This window comes from Mauremys mutica, chromosome 10, assembly GCF_020497125.1.
Source record: "Mauremys mutica isolate MM-2020 ecotype Southern chromosome 10, ASM2049712v1, whole genome shotgun sequence".
NCBI lineage: Eukaryota > Metazoa > Chordata > Testudines > Geoemydidae > Mauremys > Mauremys mutica.
The window spans coordinates 16,585,480-16,598,579 of record NC_059081.1 but is presented as its reverse complement, the minus strand read 5'-3'; the positions used below and the strand labels follow the sequence as shown (position 1 = coordinate 16,598,579).

General features: G+C 41.8%; 2 protein-coding genes across 2 annotated transcripts in view; one reads left to right on the top strand and one right to left on the bottom strand.

The window, feature by feature from the left end:
• Window positions 1-12,227, top strand: part of LYPD1 (LY6/PLAUR domain containing 1) — a 27,373-nt gene extending 15,146 nt beyond the window's left edge. The window contains exon 3 of the mRNA XM_045032966.1: window positions 11,989-12,227. Coding sequence (XP_044888901.1) covers window positions 11,989-12,227 — 239 coding nt within the window. The remainder of the gene's footprint in view (window positions 1-11,988) is intronic.
• The window catches only part of GPR39 (G protein-coupled receptor 39), a 126,744-nt gene continuing 124,874 nt past the window's right edge, over window positions 11,231-13,100 (bottom strand). The window contains exon 2 of the mRNA XM_045032963.1: window positions 11,231-13,100. Coding sequence (XP_044888898.1) covers window positions 12,583-13,100 — 518 coding nt within the window. The 3' untranslated portion in view covers window positions 11,231-12,582.

Sequence of the window (13,100 nt, the reverse complement as noted above, 5' to 3'; positions counted from 1 at the left end):
GATTGGGCCAAAAGAAATATGATGAGGTTCAACAAGGACAAGTGCAGAGTCCTGCACTTAGGACGGAAGAATCCCAGGCACTGCTACAGACTAGGGACCGAATGGCTGGGCAGCAGTTCTGCAGAAAAGGACCTAGGGGTTACGGTGGACGAAAAGCTGAATATGAGTCAACAGTGTGCCCTTGTTGCCAAGAAGGCTAATGGCATTTTGGGTTGTATAAGTAGGGGCATTTCCAGCAGATCGAGGGACGTGATCATTCCCCTCTATTCAGGACTGGTGAGGCCTCATTTGGAGTACTGTGTCCAGTTTTGGGCCCCACACTACAAAAAGGATGTGGATAAATTGGAGAGAGTCCAGCAGAGGGCAACAAAAATGATTAGGGGGCTGGAGCACATGACTTATGAGGAGAGGCTGAGGGAAGTGAGATTGTTTAGCCTGCAGAAGAGAAGAATGAGGGGGGATTTGATAGCTGCTTTCAACTACCTGAAAGGGGGTTCCAAAGAGGATGGATCTAGACTGTTCTCAGTGGTAGAAGATGACAGAACAAGGAGTAATGGTCTCAAGTCGCAGAGGGGGAGGTTTAGGTTGGACATTAGGAAAAACTTTTTCACTAGTAGGGTCGTGAAGAACTGGAATGGGTTACCTAGGGAGGTGGTGGAATCTCCTTCCTTAGAGGTTTTTACGGGTCAGGCTTGAGAAAGCCCTGGCTGGGATGATTTAGTTGGGTTTGGTCCTGCTTTGAGCGGGGGTTGGACTAGATGACCTCCTGAGGTCCCTTCCAACCCTGAGATTCTATGAAGTCTGAGTGCTTCAAAAAAGCATGACGATGCAGATTTCCCAAGACCCCAAAATTAAAAAATTCAGAGGAATAAGAGGTGAGGCCATTTAGGAGGCTGGTATAATAAAGGTGACATAAGAATGCTTTGTCAGCTTATATACACTGTATTAAAACTTGTCTTTATGAACAAATGCAATAACATCCAAGACAGACTTCATTAATCATGAACATGTATCATTAAAGTGAGGCTAATTAGTGTTACCTGTTTCACATGGTGTGTTCACGTGCAGCTGATTCAGATGAGCTTGACTGAGGCAACAGTTAATTTGCAGCCTTTGTGGTAAGTAGCAAATGCAAGGATATGGCAGCAACTTTCCATGCATTGCTTCCTTGTGGCTTCTCTTCTTTACAAAAGCCTATTGGAGGAATAGTTAGCTAGAGCCGCGGGGAAGGTCTTATACTGTTCTATTTGATACCCCAGCAATCAGAAACATTATGATGCAAAACATGATTTGGAATTACAGAAATGTCTATTTTACAATGTATTTAATTTAAGGCCATTTCATCTTTAATTTTGTTTTTAGGCCAGATTCCCAAAGGGACTTAAGGCCACAAATTCCCACTTCAGGTGCTTAAGCCCAGTATTTAGTCACCACTGGCATTTACAAACCCCTTGCTCAGATGCCATCTAAGTCTGGATGTATCAGTTTCTGCCTAAATTCACTAAGCACCAAAGATGTTTACTGCAAAAGTCCCTTAGGTGCCTAGATTCCAGCCGCTGGGCATGCACACTGCACCTCAGGCAGGTGCCTGCATACCTAACTATTCCCTAAGCCCCTACAGGATTCTCAAATTAGGCCTTACTGTGCAGGGCCTGAGCAGGTAGGTGTGCTCAGAGCCTGCCTAACTCTGCATAGCCCAGCCTCCTTGCTGGGGAAGAGCAGCTGCTGCATACCCATCAGCCCAGTGGTTACAGCATTCATCTGGGAGACCCCAGTTTAAGTCCTTCTTCTGCCTAATGAGAAGGGATTTAAACATGGGTGTGCTAAGCACTGGACTAGAGTCACGTCACACTTGCTCTCTCTGGCCCAATGGATATTTAATTATTTATACCCATGGAATAGCATCAGCAGGAGAGCTCCACATCACAGTATCCCCTAGTCCAACGGTTAGGGCACTCATCTGAGTGATGGAAGCCCCTGCTCATCAGACAGAAGGGGAAATTGAATCAGGGTCTCTTACATCCCAAATGAGTGTCCTAATCACTTGGCTAATGAGCTTTCAACCCAGATTTAGGCATCTAGTTCCCTTTGAGGGGCAGGGCTCATGACACACCACTCTCCTTGGCATTTGCTACCAACAGTGGGCTCTCCCTCTCACTCTATTGGCTAGTTCAGGCAACTCCCAGCTCAGCATGCTGTGTTTTGGGGACCCCATTTTGAGGTGTCTAATTCTCCCCACACAGTGTAGAGGGCACGTGGGCCCCTAACTCAGGGTTTGTGAATTCCACTGGTATCAGCGCACCTGAAAGTTAGGAATTGCTTGGCTTAATCCCCTTTGTGAAGCTAACACTTTGTTTCTTGAAACCCTTCTCAATAATTGCTATTCAGCAGACTAAAATGAACACGTTTGGGCCCAGTTGTGCTCTCAGACTGCTGTGCATTGGTGGATTGTTTTAAATTCAGTGTTATAACTGGTCGTCTTCTATACTTGAATGGGTCCCAATTTTTGGTAGCCCTGTTGCTATTTTCTGTTATTCTGTGTGAGCTTTTCTTTATGCTATGGCTGATCTGTTCTGCCATAAGCTCTTTATTATGTATCAAAAGCACTAGCATATTCTGGGCAGTGCCAGACAAATAAATATAAGAAAGGTACATTAAAGGCCCACAGAAACTAGTGATACAGCAAAGAACAAGACATAGAAACCTTCTTTCTGTGCGCCTGCAGATGCTAAGTACCTTTTGTTTTGCTGGCTTGTGTTTGACAGTTTGTTTTTAATAGAATAGAGGTACTAAAAAAATGCCTGCACAGAGCTGGAATACACCGTATTTTTTGCTCTGTGTTGCTCGTTGTATGCTTCATCTGCAGCATATGCAGTAAAGAAGTCCTTAGGGTAGACATGCTTTGCTTACCTTATTTTGAGGCAAGAATAGTAGAATCTTTACTCATAGTCATAAAATATGATTGTGCAGCTACTGTGGTACAATAGGCATTCATTTATTTCAGTGATAGGGGAGACAGTCCAATTTATGCACTGTAGTTGTACAGGCTAAAATGTGTATTGGGCATGAAATAGCCTCCCTGTGGAAATTCCCATTGCTACATGAAAGGACAGGAACACCATGCGCTAGGGACCGTAAGAAGATTGCATTACCACATGGGGCACTCCATGATTGCCAAACCCCCCAACTAGCTCATAGGCTACTATATGAATGAATGAATGGTACATGCAACATTGATGTATGCAAAGGTTTGTTTGAATGGGTTTTCCCCTCCACGGTTTATTGTTTTGTTGGACCTGGAAGATGCTAAATGACTCGTCTACTGGCTAAGTCTACACTACAACCGCTGCGCCGCTGTAGTGCTTGAGTATAAATGCTACCTACGCTGATATGGGATAGCTGGGTTGATGGAAGAGTTCGTCCATGAACCTAGTGCAGTCTGCACTGATGGGTAGGTTGGCATACCAATGTAAGTTCCTAGTATAGACTAGCCCTTAGCTGTATCCAGCATTGTATAGTGTGGAACAAATAAGATTTCCTGTCTCAAAGAGCTTACTGTTTAAGGGCCCCACTATAATCCTAAAGCAAAGCCAGATGCATGCAATGCTACCCACACTAAACAGTTTTGAACCCAGGGCTCCTGACACTGTTTTAGACATAAAGACAGACCCTGAGGGCCAGCGCCATGAAGGGCCCTTGAATCTCACTCCCATTTTTAGGCACCACTGTGCTCTCTCCCTATTCAACTGCCACCTAACCCTGTAGGGATCTACATTTTGCTATAAAAGTCCCCATGGCTCCTAAATTCCTGTGTCTACAAATGCACAGTACTGCCTCAGACAGGCGGCTGGGTGCATACGTCATGCCTGTTCCCCAGCATGATCCCACTGCCTAGCTTTCCTGCAGGGTAAAGCGCATGCCTCTCTCCCCACAAAATGGGGGGGGGGGAAGAGGCAGAGGCAGCAGGCACCTCCCTTATAACCATTAGCCCAGTGGTTAGAGTACGGACAATGGGATATTCTGATGGGGCCATCTCTCAATCTTCCTTATTGTAGCAATTCCACTTTACTTAAATACTAATTGGACCAGAGGATATATGAGAATGACTGACTCTGCAGTGCAGTGTTGAGGGCACTCATCTGAGATGGGGGGAAAACCCTGTTCAAAGCCCTTCGTCTCATCAGGCATAGAGGGGAATTGAACTATACAGCAGGGTCAGCAGCCTTCGGCACGCCGCCCATCCGGGTAATTCGCTAGCGGGCCGCAAGACATTTTGTTTACATTGACCCTCCCCACCCCCACCACACAGCTCCCAGCCAATGGGAGCTGCGGGAAGCAGTGGCCAGCATGTCTCTGCGGCCTGCGCCGCAGCTCCCGTGGGCCGGGAATAGTGAGCTGCAGCCTGGGAGCTGCAGGGTACCGTGCTTGCAGATGGTCAATGTAAATAAAATGTCTCACGGCCCATCAATGGATTACCCTGATGGGCTGCATGCCGAAGGTTGCCAACCCCTGGTCTGCTGCATCCTGGCTAAGTCCCCTAACTCTTATAACCTTTATCCCAGTAGAGTCCACCTCCTCTCCCTTCTGTTTTATGTGGTGTCAGGCACCTACTTTTTTTTTTTTTTTTTTTTTTTTTTTAGCACTAGGCTTAGACATCTGACTCAGGCTCCTGGTCCAGGAGAGAGAGTTCCCAGCTTTGCTTGCAAGCAGAGATAGGCGTGTAAGTCTGGGAACTGTCTAGCACTGTGAGAGAATGGCCGCTTAGGCCACACTTTCTCATTTGCATTTAATATTGGCTACTGTAAGCAGCTTTCCACCTAGCATGCTGGCTTTTGTGGATCCCATTTTCAGGTGCCCGTCTCTCCCTATGTCCTCTATTGGGCATCTAGGCACCTAACACAGGCTTCGTAGATGATGTGGTTTTCAAATGCTAAGCGTTGCAATGGCTAAATACCTATATAGCTCTGGGCCTAAGAGATGGGTAATATACAAGAATGCATCAGGGGCAGGTGCTCCTTCCACATCTATCTTTGCAGAAAGCAGGTGCGTATTCAAAAGTGGGAGGTGGTTAGGACAAGAGTAAGGGTACTTATTGAAAATTTATTAGGAATTTGTTCCAACCAAATATAGATGTGACTGGGCCTGTTATACCTGGTCTTTTAATTAGGATCTTGGGAAATCAGATATACACATTATTAAACCTCAGTAATGCTGCATTCCTTGAAGTCTAGGTTTGATATATTTCATAGGATACAAGATGTACAGCAGTAAACACTGCACTCTTCCAGTCCTGGTGTTCAACCTAATGTACACCAGTTCAGTACACTTGTCAGCCTGGACCTGCTGCTCTAAGCTTTGTTTATTAAAAAGCTCACCAGGAGTTGTATGGTTTTGTAAATCGGGGTAGAATTTACCTTCCTCCATTTTTGGTAAAAACTCGCAGCAAATCCAGACGTGATAAGCGATGTGATAGGTAGGATTGACTTTGTATACATGTTATTGATGCTCGGAGGTGGATACTGGAACTGAGCTCAGTAAGTGAACCCTGTTTTTTCTGTGCACCAAAAGAGGCAGGTATCCTGTGGGAAAAAAAATAGTATGTGATCATGTAATTAGAGACTATATCATAATATATAGGCACAAGAAGAATGAATCAAGGTTGCACAGGCAGCCTTAAATTTGTCATTTCCCAGTTTGAGTGCTTGACAAGGCAACCTTCATAAAGTTCTTTTTATGTCATTTTTATATGATATATAGTAGAGTCTTAGAGAAATGAATGTGTGGGGGTAGGGTATATATCTCCTCAGTGAGTGGTGGGGTGGGTATTGTTTTGGACCATCTGGCATGGTCTAAATTTCTATCAAAACATCGTTTACATTGTAAAAATATTTGACCACCAGAATTGTCTGAGACCTCTAAACTCAAGCAGCTTACATGACATCTTCTTCACACGGAGAGATGTGTCAACTCCATTTATATGTGGTGCATTAAATTGATGATTTATTTGTATCTGAACCAATGGTCTCCATTACTGAGCAGTGAAATCTGTGATGGTAGAAGACAGCATTGTCTTCAACACCATTAACAAGGGGGTGAAATTGTTCAGGCAGATGTTTCCAGTAGTAATTTCAGAAGGGGTGAAGGAGGACAAAAGAGCATTTCCATCTCCAATCTTCACCACCTAAAAAGTGAAGTCAGAGGAAAGACTGCTTTGAGGTATACAAGTAATAAGGCTTCTAGAGGTGGAAAATCCAGAAAGGATGACAGTTATCTAGCCTCTAATCCACAATCTAATCATTTGTTCTGCATTCATTCTACTACCTCGAGAACCCAGGACCAAAGAGCTATGAGCTAGTCTTCTATAATAACCATCTCTAAGATTTCTATGATTCAGGGCTTCATATTTTTTGCCCCAACTTGTACCAAAATGGTATGGGGAAATAAAAGTTGTATTTGATTAGAAGTTGAGCAAAAAGAAAGTAAATCGCCTCAGTTGGCAGCAGTTTTTCCTATTTTTCAGCCTACTTTCTTATCTTTATTGTACCTTGGGAAGGATTACAGCTGCCAAGCACAGCAAAAACCTTTGTCCATATAAGTTGAGTTGCTACCTGACAGCTCCTAGAGTCATCTTGAAAATGCAGATACTTTCTATGTAACAACAGCTCCTTAAGATCCATCTGTACTTTTTTATTTATAAAAATATTTTGGATGTGGAGAGTTCTAAGGAAGCCAAAGAGCTGCCACAAACCCAACTATAAGAATGCTGCACAGTTTTAATTATCTAAAGAAGAATATGAGTCTAATTCAGATTACTGCTACTGCAGCTGGAAATGGGAATAAACACTCATTGGGGAATGGAATTTCCTATTGGAAGAAACAATCACGAAGACGCCACAAGAGATGAATGTTACAATGAGGTTTTATTGCCAGTCAGATCATTCGTTCTACTTAAGCATGAATGTGTTCCATCTGTGCATGAAACTACAGTGCTAGAGTTTTAAAATTCCACCTGCCCTGCAGGAATTCAGTGTTTCTTTTTACAGGAACTCTATTATTCAATTGAATTCATGCTGGAGATAGAAAGCCCTTGATGGCAGTTGAAGTTAAGGCTGTAGGCGTATATGATCTTCCTGATTGAGGTCTTCAGACTTCCCTGGTGAAAATCAGGATGCTTACATTTGAGGGCATGAACAAACTGTTCACAGCAATGAACATCGTCTTTCAGTCAAAGGAACATAACTTGGAGGCTCCATCACATCAGATACCTAAACAATACTTCACTGTGGATGCAAATCACATGGAAATCATCTGTCAAAGAAAAATGCTCAGCAGCAGAAGAAAAACTTCATATAAACAGAACAAAATCATGCACCGCTGTTACCAACATTCTAGAAGCTTAATAGTTAGGCAGGGAAAAATCAAGATTCAATGTTCTTGACATGGATGACCTTCTAAATATAGATGATTGCATGAGCCAGAAGCCTGCAGATGAGGGAGAGGACTCATCACCAAGGTTTGATCTTCTAAAATAGAAATGGGAAACACTCAGCATGCCTTTTCTCATTTAATGCTGATACAAAAGCAGTGATTTCTCAAGAACTAGAGAAAATTAGCTCTAGGAATGGCCATGCAAGTAGCAAGGCTGGGACAGGGCTTTTTCCCTTCTAATGCTGGAGAATAAACATAGACAAAGCACCAGACATTTAAAAAAAAGAGAGAGAGAGAGAAATTGGGATGTTAGCATAATGAACCTACCAGGGGTAATCCTGTTGGAGCTCCTGGACAGGAATAATCTATTTCCAGGGTCATCCACATGCAAACTTTGACATAAAACCATAGAATATCAGAGTTGGAAGGGAACTCAGGAGATCATCTAGTCCAACCCTGTGCTCAAAGCAGGACCAATCCCCAGACAGATTTTTGCCCCAGATCCCTAAATGGCACCCTCAAGGATTGAGCTCACAATTCTGGGTTTAGCAGGCCAGTGCTCAAACCAGAGCTGTGCCCTCCCCTACCTCTGTATAGGAAAGGAAAAAAAGCCCTTTTAAACAATGTTTACCCAAAATAAGGAGGATGCACTTCTGTCCTTAAGGTGAGATACCATGGCAGCATCAATATTCAAAGATGAATCCAACATAGTGGGTGAAATCTTGGCTCCATGCAGGTCATTGATTTAATTATCAGGATAAGAATAAGATAAGCATTTTCTGTAGATAACTTTATATTGGCATCGATTCTGAAAGTTTCACTACACTAGAACAGTACCAGTTTTGGGGCAACATGCAGGGAATTGATTAAAATAAGACCAATAGCTGCTTTTCCTCTCCAAGCAATATTGCTGAGCATCGGAAATAATTTCCCCTGGGGCATAAACCAAATTGACTATGCACTGGGGAGGTTGGGGAAGATGGCTTTGTTCTGCGGTAGCTCTTACTGCTTAAGGCCTCTACTAGACCGTAAAAGTAGTGCACTGCTCTCTCTTCCCCATTCACATGGCATTTAGCCAGTGGACCTACATATCATAGCTGGCTATCCACAAGCCACATGCCCACCTCCTTGGCCTCCTCTCCAAACTCGTGCTCGGCCTCAAGGAGCCCTTGTTGGGCTGTGATTCATGGTGTACATGGGCACATAATTCTTCTAGTGACTCCTCCTATCCTTATCTCAACCCACCTAAGAAGGAACTTGCCCACAACTATTAGTGACCACCCCCAGGGGGCGGGATTTAGAGAGGGTTAAAGATGTATGTATGTAATTTTAAAACTACAGTTAATTCCTTTCAAGTCAGTGGTAGTTAAGTACGTACTTAACTTTAAGTATCACTTAAGTGCTTTCTTGTCAGCTAATTTGGTTATACATAAAGGTTTATGCTTCGAACTGCACATTATAGTTAGCACAAAAGCTTAATATTGAGCATTCTGTCATTATAGTATTACTGAGGGGGCCTTGGGTGGGCAAGGCTAAGCAACAACCCAGAGATACAGCTCTGAAATCTTCAGTTTCTCCCTGCTGGGAAGCAGCATGGTCAACTGCCTAGGACCAAACGCTGGAGTTTGGAGACCTGAATTCTAACCCCGACAGTCACTGACCTGCTCTGTCGCTTCACCTCTCTGAGCATCATCTGGAAAGTGGGGATGCTGATACTCACTTGCCTTTATAAAGTGCTTTGAGTTGTACTGATTAATGCATAATATTAAAAAAAAACCAAAACAACCTCTTAGAAGTAGGGCTGTCAAGCGATTAAAAAATTAATTGTGATTAATCGCACTGTTAAATAATAATAGAATACCATTTATATAAGTATTTTTGAATGTTTTCTACATTTTCAAATACACTGATTTCAGTTACAACACAGAATACTGAGTGTACAATGCTCACTTTATTTTTTATTACAAATATTTGCACTGTAAAAAAATATAGTATTTTTCAATTCACCTAATACAAGTACTGTAGTGCAATCTCTATCATGGAAGTTGAACTTACAGATGTAGAATTATGTACAAAAAAACTACATTCAATGTAAAATTGTAGAGCCTGCAAGTCCACTCAGTCCTACTTCTTGTTCAGCCAATTGCTAAGACAAACAAGTTTGTTTACATTTGCAGGAGATAATGCTGCCCACTTCTTGTTTACAGCATCACCTGAAAGGGAGAACAGGCATTTGCATGATATTTACATGCCAGATGCACTAAAGATTCATATGTCCCTTCATGCTTCAACCACCATTCCAGGGGACATGCCTCCATGCTGATGACAGGTTATGCTCATTCATTATCTGAGTCAGATGCCACCAGCAGAAGGTTGATTTTCTTTTTTGATGGTTCGGGTTCTGTAGTTTCTGCATCAGAGTATTGCTCTTCTAAGACTTCTGAAAGCATGCTCCACACCTTGTCCCTCTCAGATTTTGGAAGGCACTTCAGATTCTTAAACCTTGGGTCAAGTGCTGTAGCGATCTTTAGATAGCTCAGCTTGGTACCTCCTTTGCGTTTTGTCAAATCTGCAGTGAACGTGTTCTTGAAACGAACAACATGTGCTGGGTCATCATCCAAGACCTGTTATAACAACAAAATATATGGCAGAATGTGGATAAAACAGAGCAGGGGGCACTCCCCCAAGGAGTTCAGTCACAAATTTAATTAACACTTTTTTTAAATGAGTGTTATCAGCATGGAAGTACATCCTCTGGAATGGTGGCCGAAGCACAAAGGGGCATATGGATGTTTATCGTATCTGGCAGGTAAAGACCTTGCAATGCCGGCTACAGAAGTGTCATGCAAATGTCTTTTCTCACTTTCTGGTGACGTAAATAAGAAGCGGGCAGCATTATCTCCTGTAAATGTAAACAAACTTGTTTGTCTTAGCGATTGGCTGAACAAGTAGTAGCACTGAGTGGACTTGTAGACTGAAGATTTACATTTTTGTTTTTGAGTGCAGTTATGTAACAAAAAAAATCTACATTTGTAAATTGCACTTTCACGACAAAGATTGCACTACAGTACTTGTATGAGGTGAATTGAAAAATACTATTTCTTTTGTTTATCATTGTTACAGTGCAAATATTTGTAATAAATAATGTATGCTTTGATTTCAGTTACAACACAATACAATATATATGAAAATGTTGAAAAAATCAAAATATTTAATAAATTTCAGTTGGTATTTTATTGTTTAACAGTGCGATTAAAACGGCGATTAATTAAGATTAATTTTTTTAATCGTGTTTACTTTTTTTGAGTTAAACATGTGAGTTAACAGCGATTAATCAACAACCTTACTTAGAAGCCAACACGCTATACTGGTTGGCATGTTATTTCAGAGTAAAGAAACTAAGTAGTAAGCAGCTGAATGTGCGTTCCGGGCATTTTTTTTCTTTGGCTAGGGCATCCCCTTTCCTCTCAGGCTGACAGTGTTGGCCTATCAACTTGGACATAAAAATCAAAAGGTTATGGGTGGTATTTTAGAAAGCAGCCATCAGTGGCCTCACTTTGCTCCTACTGAGATGAGCACTTTTTAAAATCCTACTTAAGAGATCTAGAGAGGAATGAGGTTTTTATTAATCTTGAATGCATGTAACACTTACTAAGCATTTACTACACTTCCACCCCTTCCTCTCCCTAACCTTCCCCCAGGTAAATTGGGCAAAAAACCCCCAAGGATTCACGGCTGTATTGTGTGCCCTATCCAAATCCAAATTTCTGTCATATCACATAAAGGAAAGACCCTTGAAGTATTGAATTGTAATAACTTTATTTTACAGCCTAATACAATTTTTAAAATACAGGATTGTGTGCATCAGAATGTAGAGTGTACTGCTTTTTATTCAGTTAAAAACAGTTTGAGATATTAGCTTTTAAAGGAACACCAACTTTAAAAAAGATAATTTCCCTTCAAATTGTGTTTACCCTCTCCTAAAATAACTAGAACTGAACAAAATTAGAGAAATCACATTGTTAGTTTTCCTTGTGCATTGAACAGTGCTTTGTGTTCAGTCATTTTCCCCTCCCAGTGTCAGTCAGTTACCCATCTTCCTATACTTTTTCCCCCACAAAGCAACAAGCAAGAGCGACATTTTTAAAACATTGAAAAAAATGTAATTCTAAAGCTACAAAAATTGTGCCAGGGGACTCAGGCTGGTAAAGTGTCTGAAATTCAAGTGCCTTTTGAAATTGACTAGATTTCTGTTTCAAACCTTTTAACAGGCATTCCAAGGGATTACATTTTTGGTTGTAAAATGTATGGCTTTAAAATACATATTGTACAACATTAAAAAAAAATCTAAAACAATGGCTTTATTTTCATAGCAATGCTGGGATTTTAGTCACACATCTGTTATTCTAACTTATGGAAGTGATGAGGCTATATCCCCTATATTGACTTGAAAATTTTAACCAGTATTCACCACTATCTGTCAGACTCTTCAAACAGGATTTTAGCATACAGCAAAAGCATGTTCATATCAAGCTAAATAACTTTTGTTCTGTGTCACAGGAATCCTCTATCGCAAGTCCTGCGCATCCTCTGCAGCCTGTCTCATAGCCTCTGCTGGATACCAGTCTTTCTGTTCCCCAGGGAAAATGAACTCTGTTTGTATCAGCTGCTGCAATACTCCACTCTGCAATGGACCCCGGCCCAAGAAGAGGGGGAGTTCTGGCACAGTGCCCAAGGCAGGCATATTAACTACTGTTTTGCTCTTAAAATTGGCTCTTTTATTGTCAGTGCATTGCTAAACTTAAAGGATTTTTTTTGTCCTGGCATTATTTGTTCCATGTCCCACAAGACCCTGCTGTTCTTTTGTTGCCATCCTGCTAAAGAAGAGTTTGGTCCAAGAACCGCCTTCCTCATCCTGTTTTTTTTCTTTTGGTCAGCAACTAATAAATTCAGTTGTCTGATTGAATTTCTAGTGTGCACTTTAAAAAACAAATGGCACACAAAAACTCATGCTCCATTTGTGTAATTGGAAACAAGTCTATCAGAAACAGCACTTAAAGAAGATATAGTTGATTGTTCAGTTTCTAGATCCTCAGTTATTTTAATTTCCATGTTATGTTTATTGCTAGTCATCTAACTTTGCCTTACACGGAGTCACATTTCATGTTCATGAAAGCCATTCTGTGCAGCTGGACTGGACTCTAAATTAGTCTCTAGTGGCATTATTTCCAAGTTGGTCTCCGGTGATTCAAGATTCAATTTCTGTGGACTGCAGTCAGGTTTGGTCTCATTCTGAAAAGTACTTAAGAAAACAGGGCTCTTTCTAGAAGAATTGCGCTTAGATGAAATGAAGATCAATGGACGCATAAAACGGCTACTGCTGGTTCGAGAATTCAAATTGGCTCTCAGAAGCTTCTGTTTGTTGGCATGTTCTATCGTCAGATGGCAACGGAGGACCTGTAGAAATACAGTTCGGAACTGCTGAGAAGAGATGTTGTACAGGAGTGGGTTTACCACAGAACTGAAGTAAAAGAAGGTGTCTGCAATGGGAAGAAGGGTGATATATGCTCTGAAGTAGGGCACAGTCCAGTCCTGCTTAGGTTTAGCAGCAGCCATGATCCTTCGAATCTGATTTGGCATCCAACATATTGCCAGAGTGGCAACAATCAGTC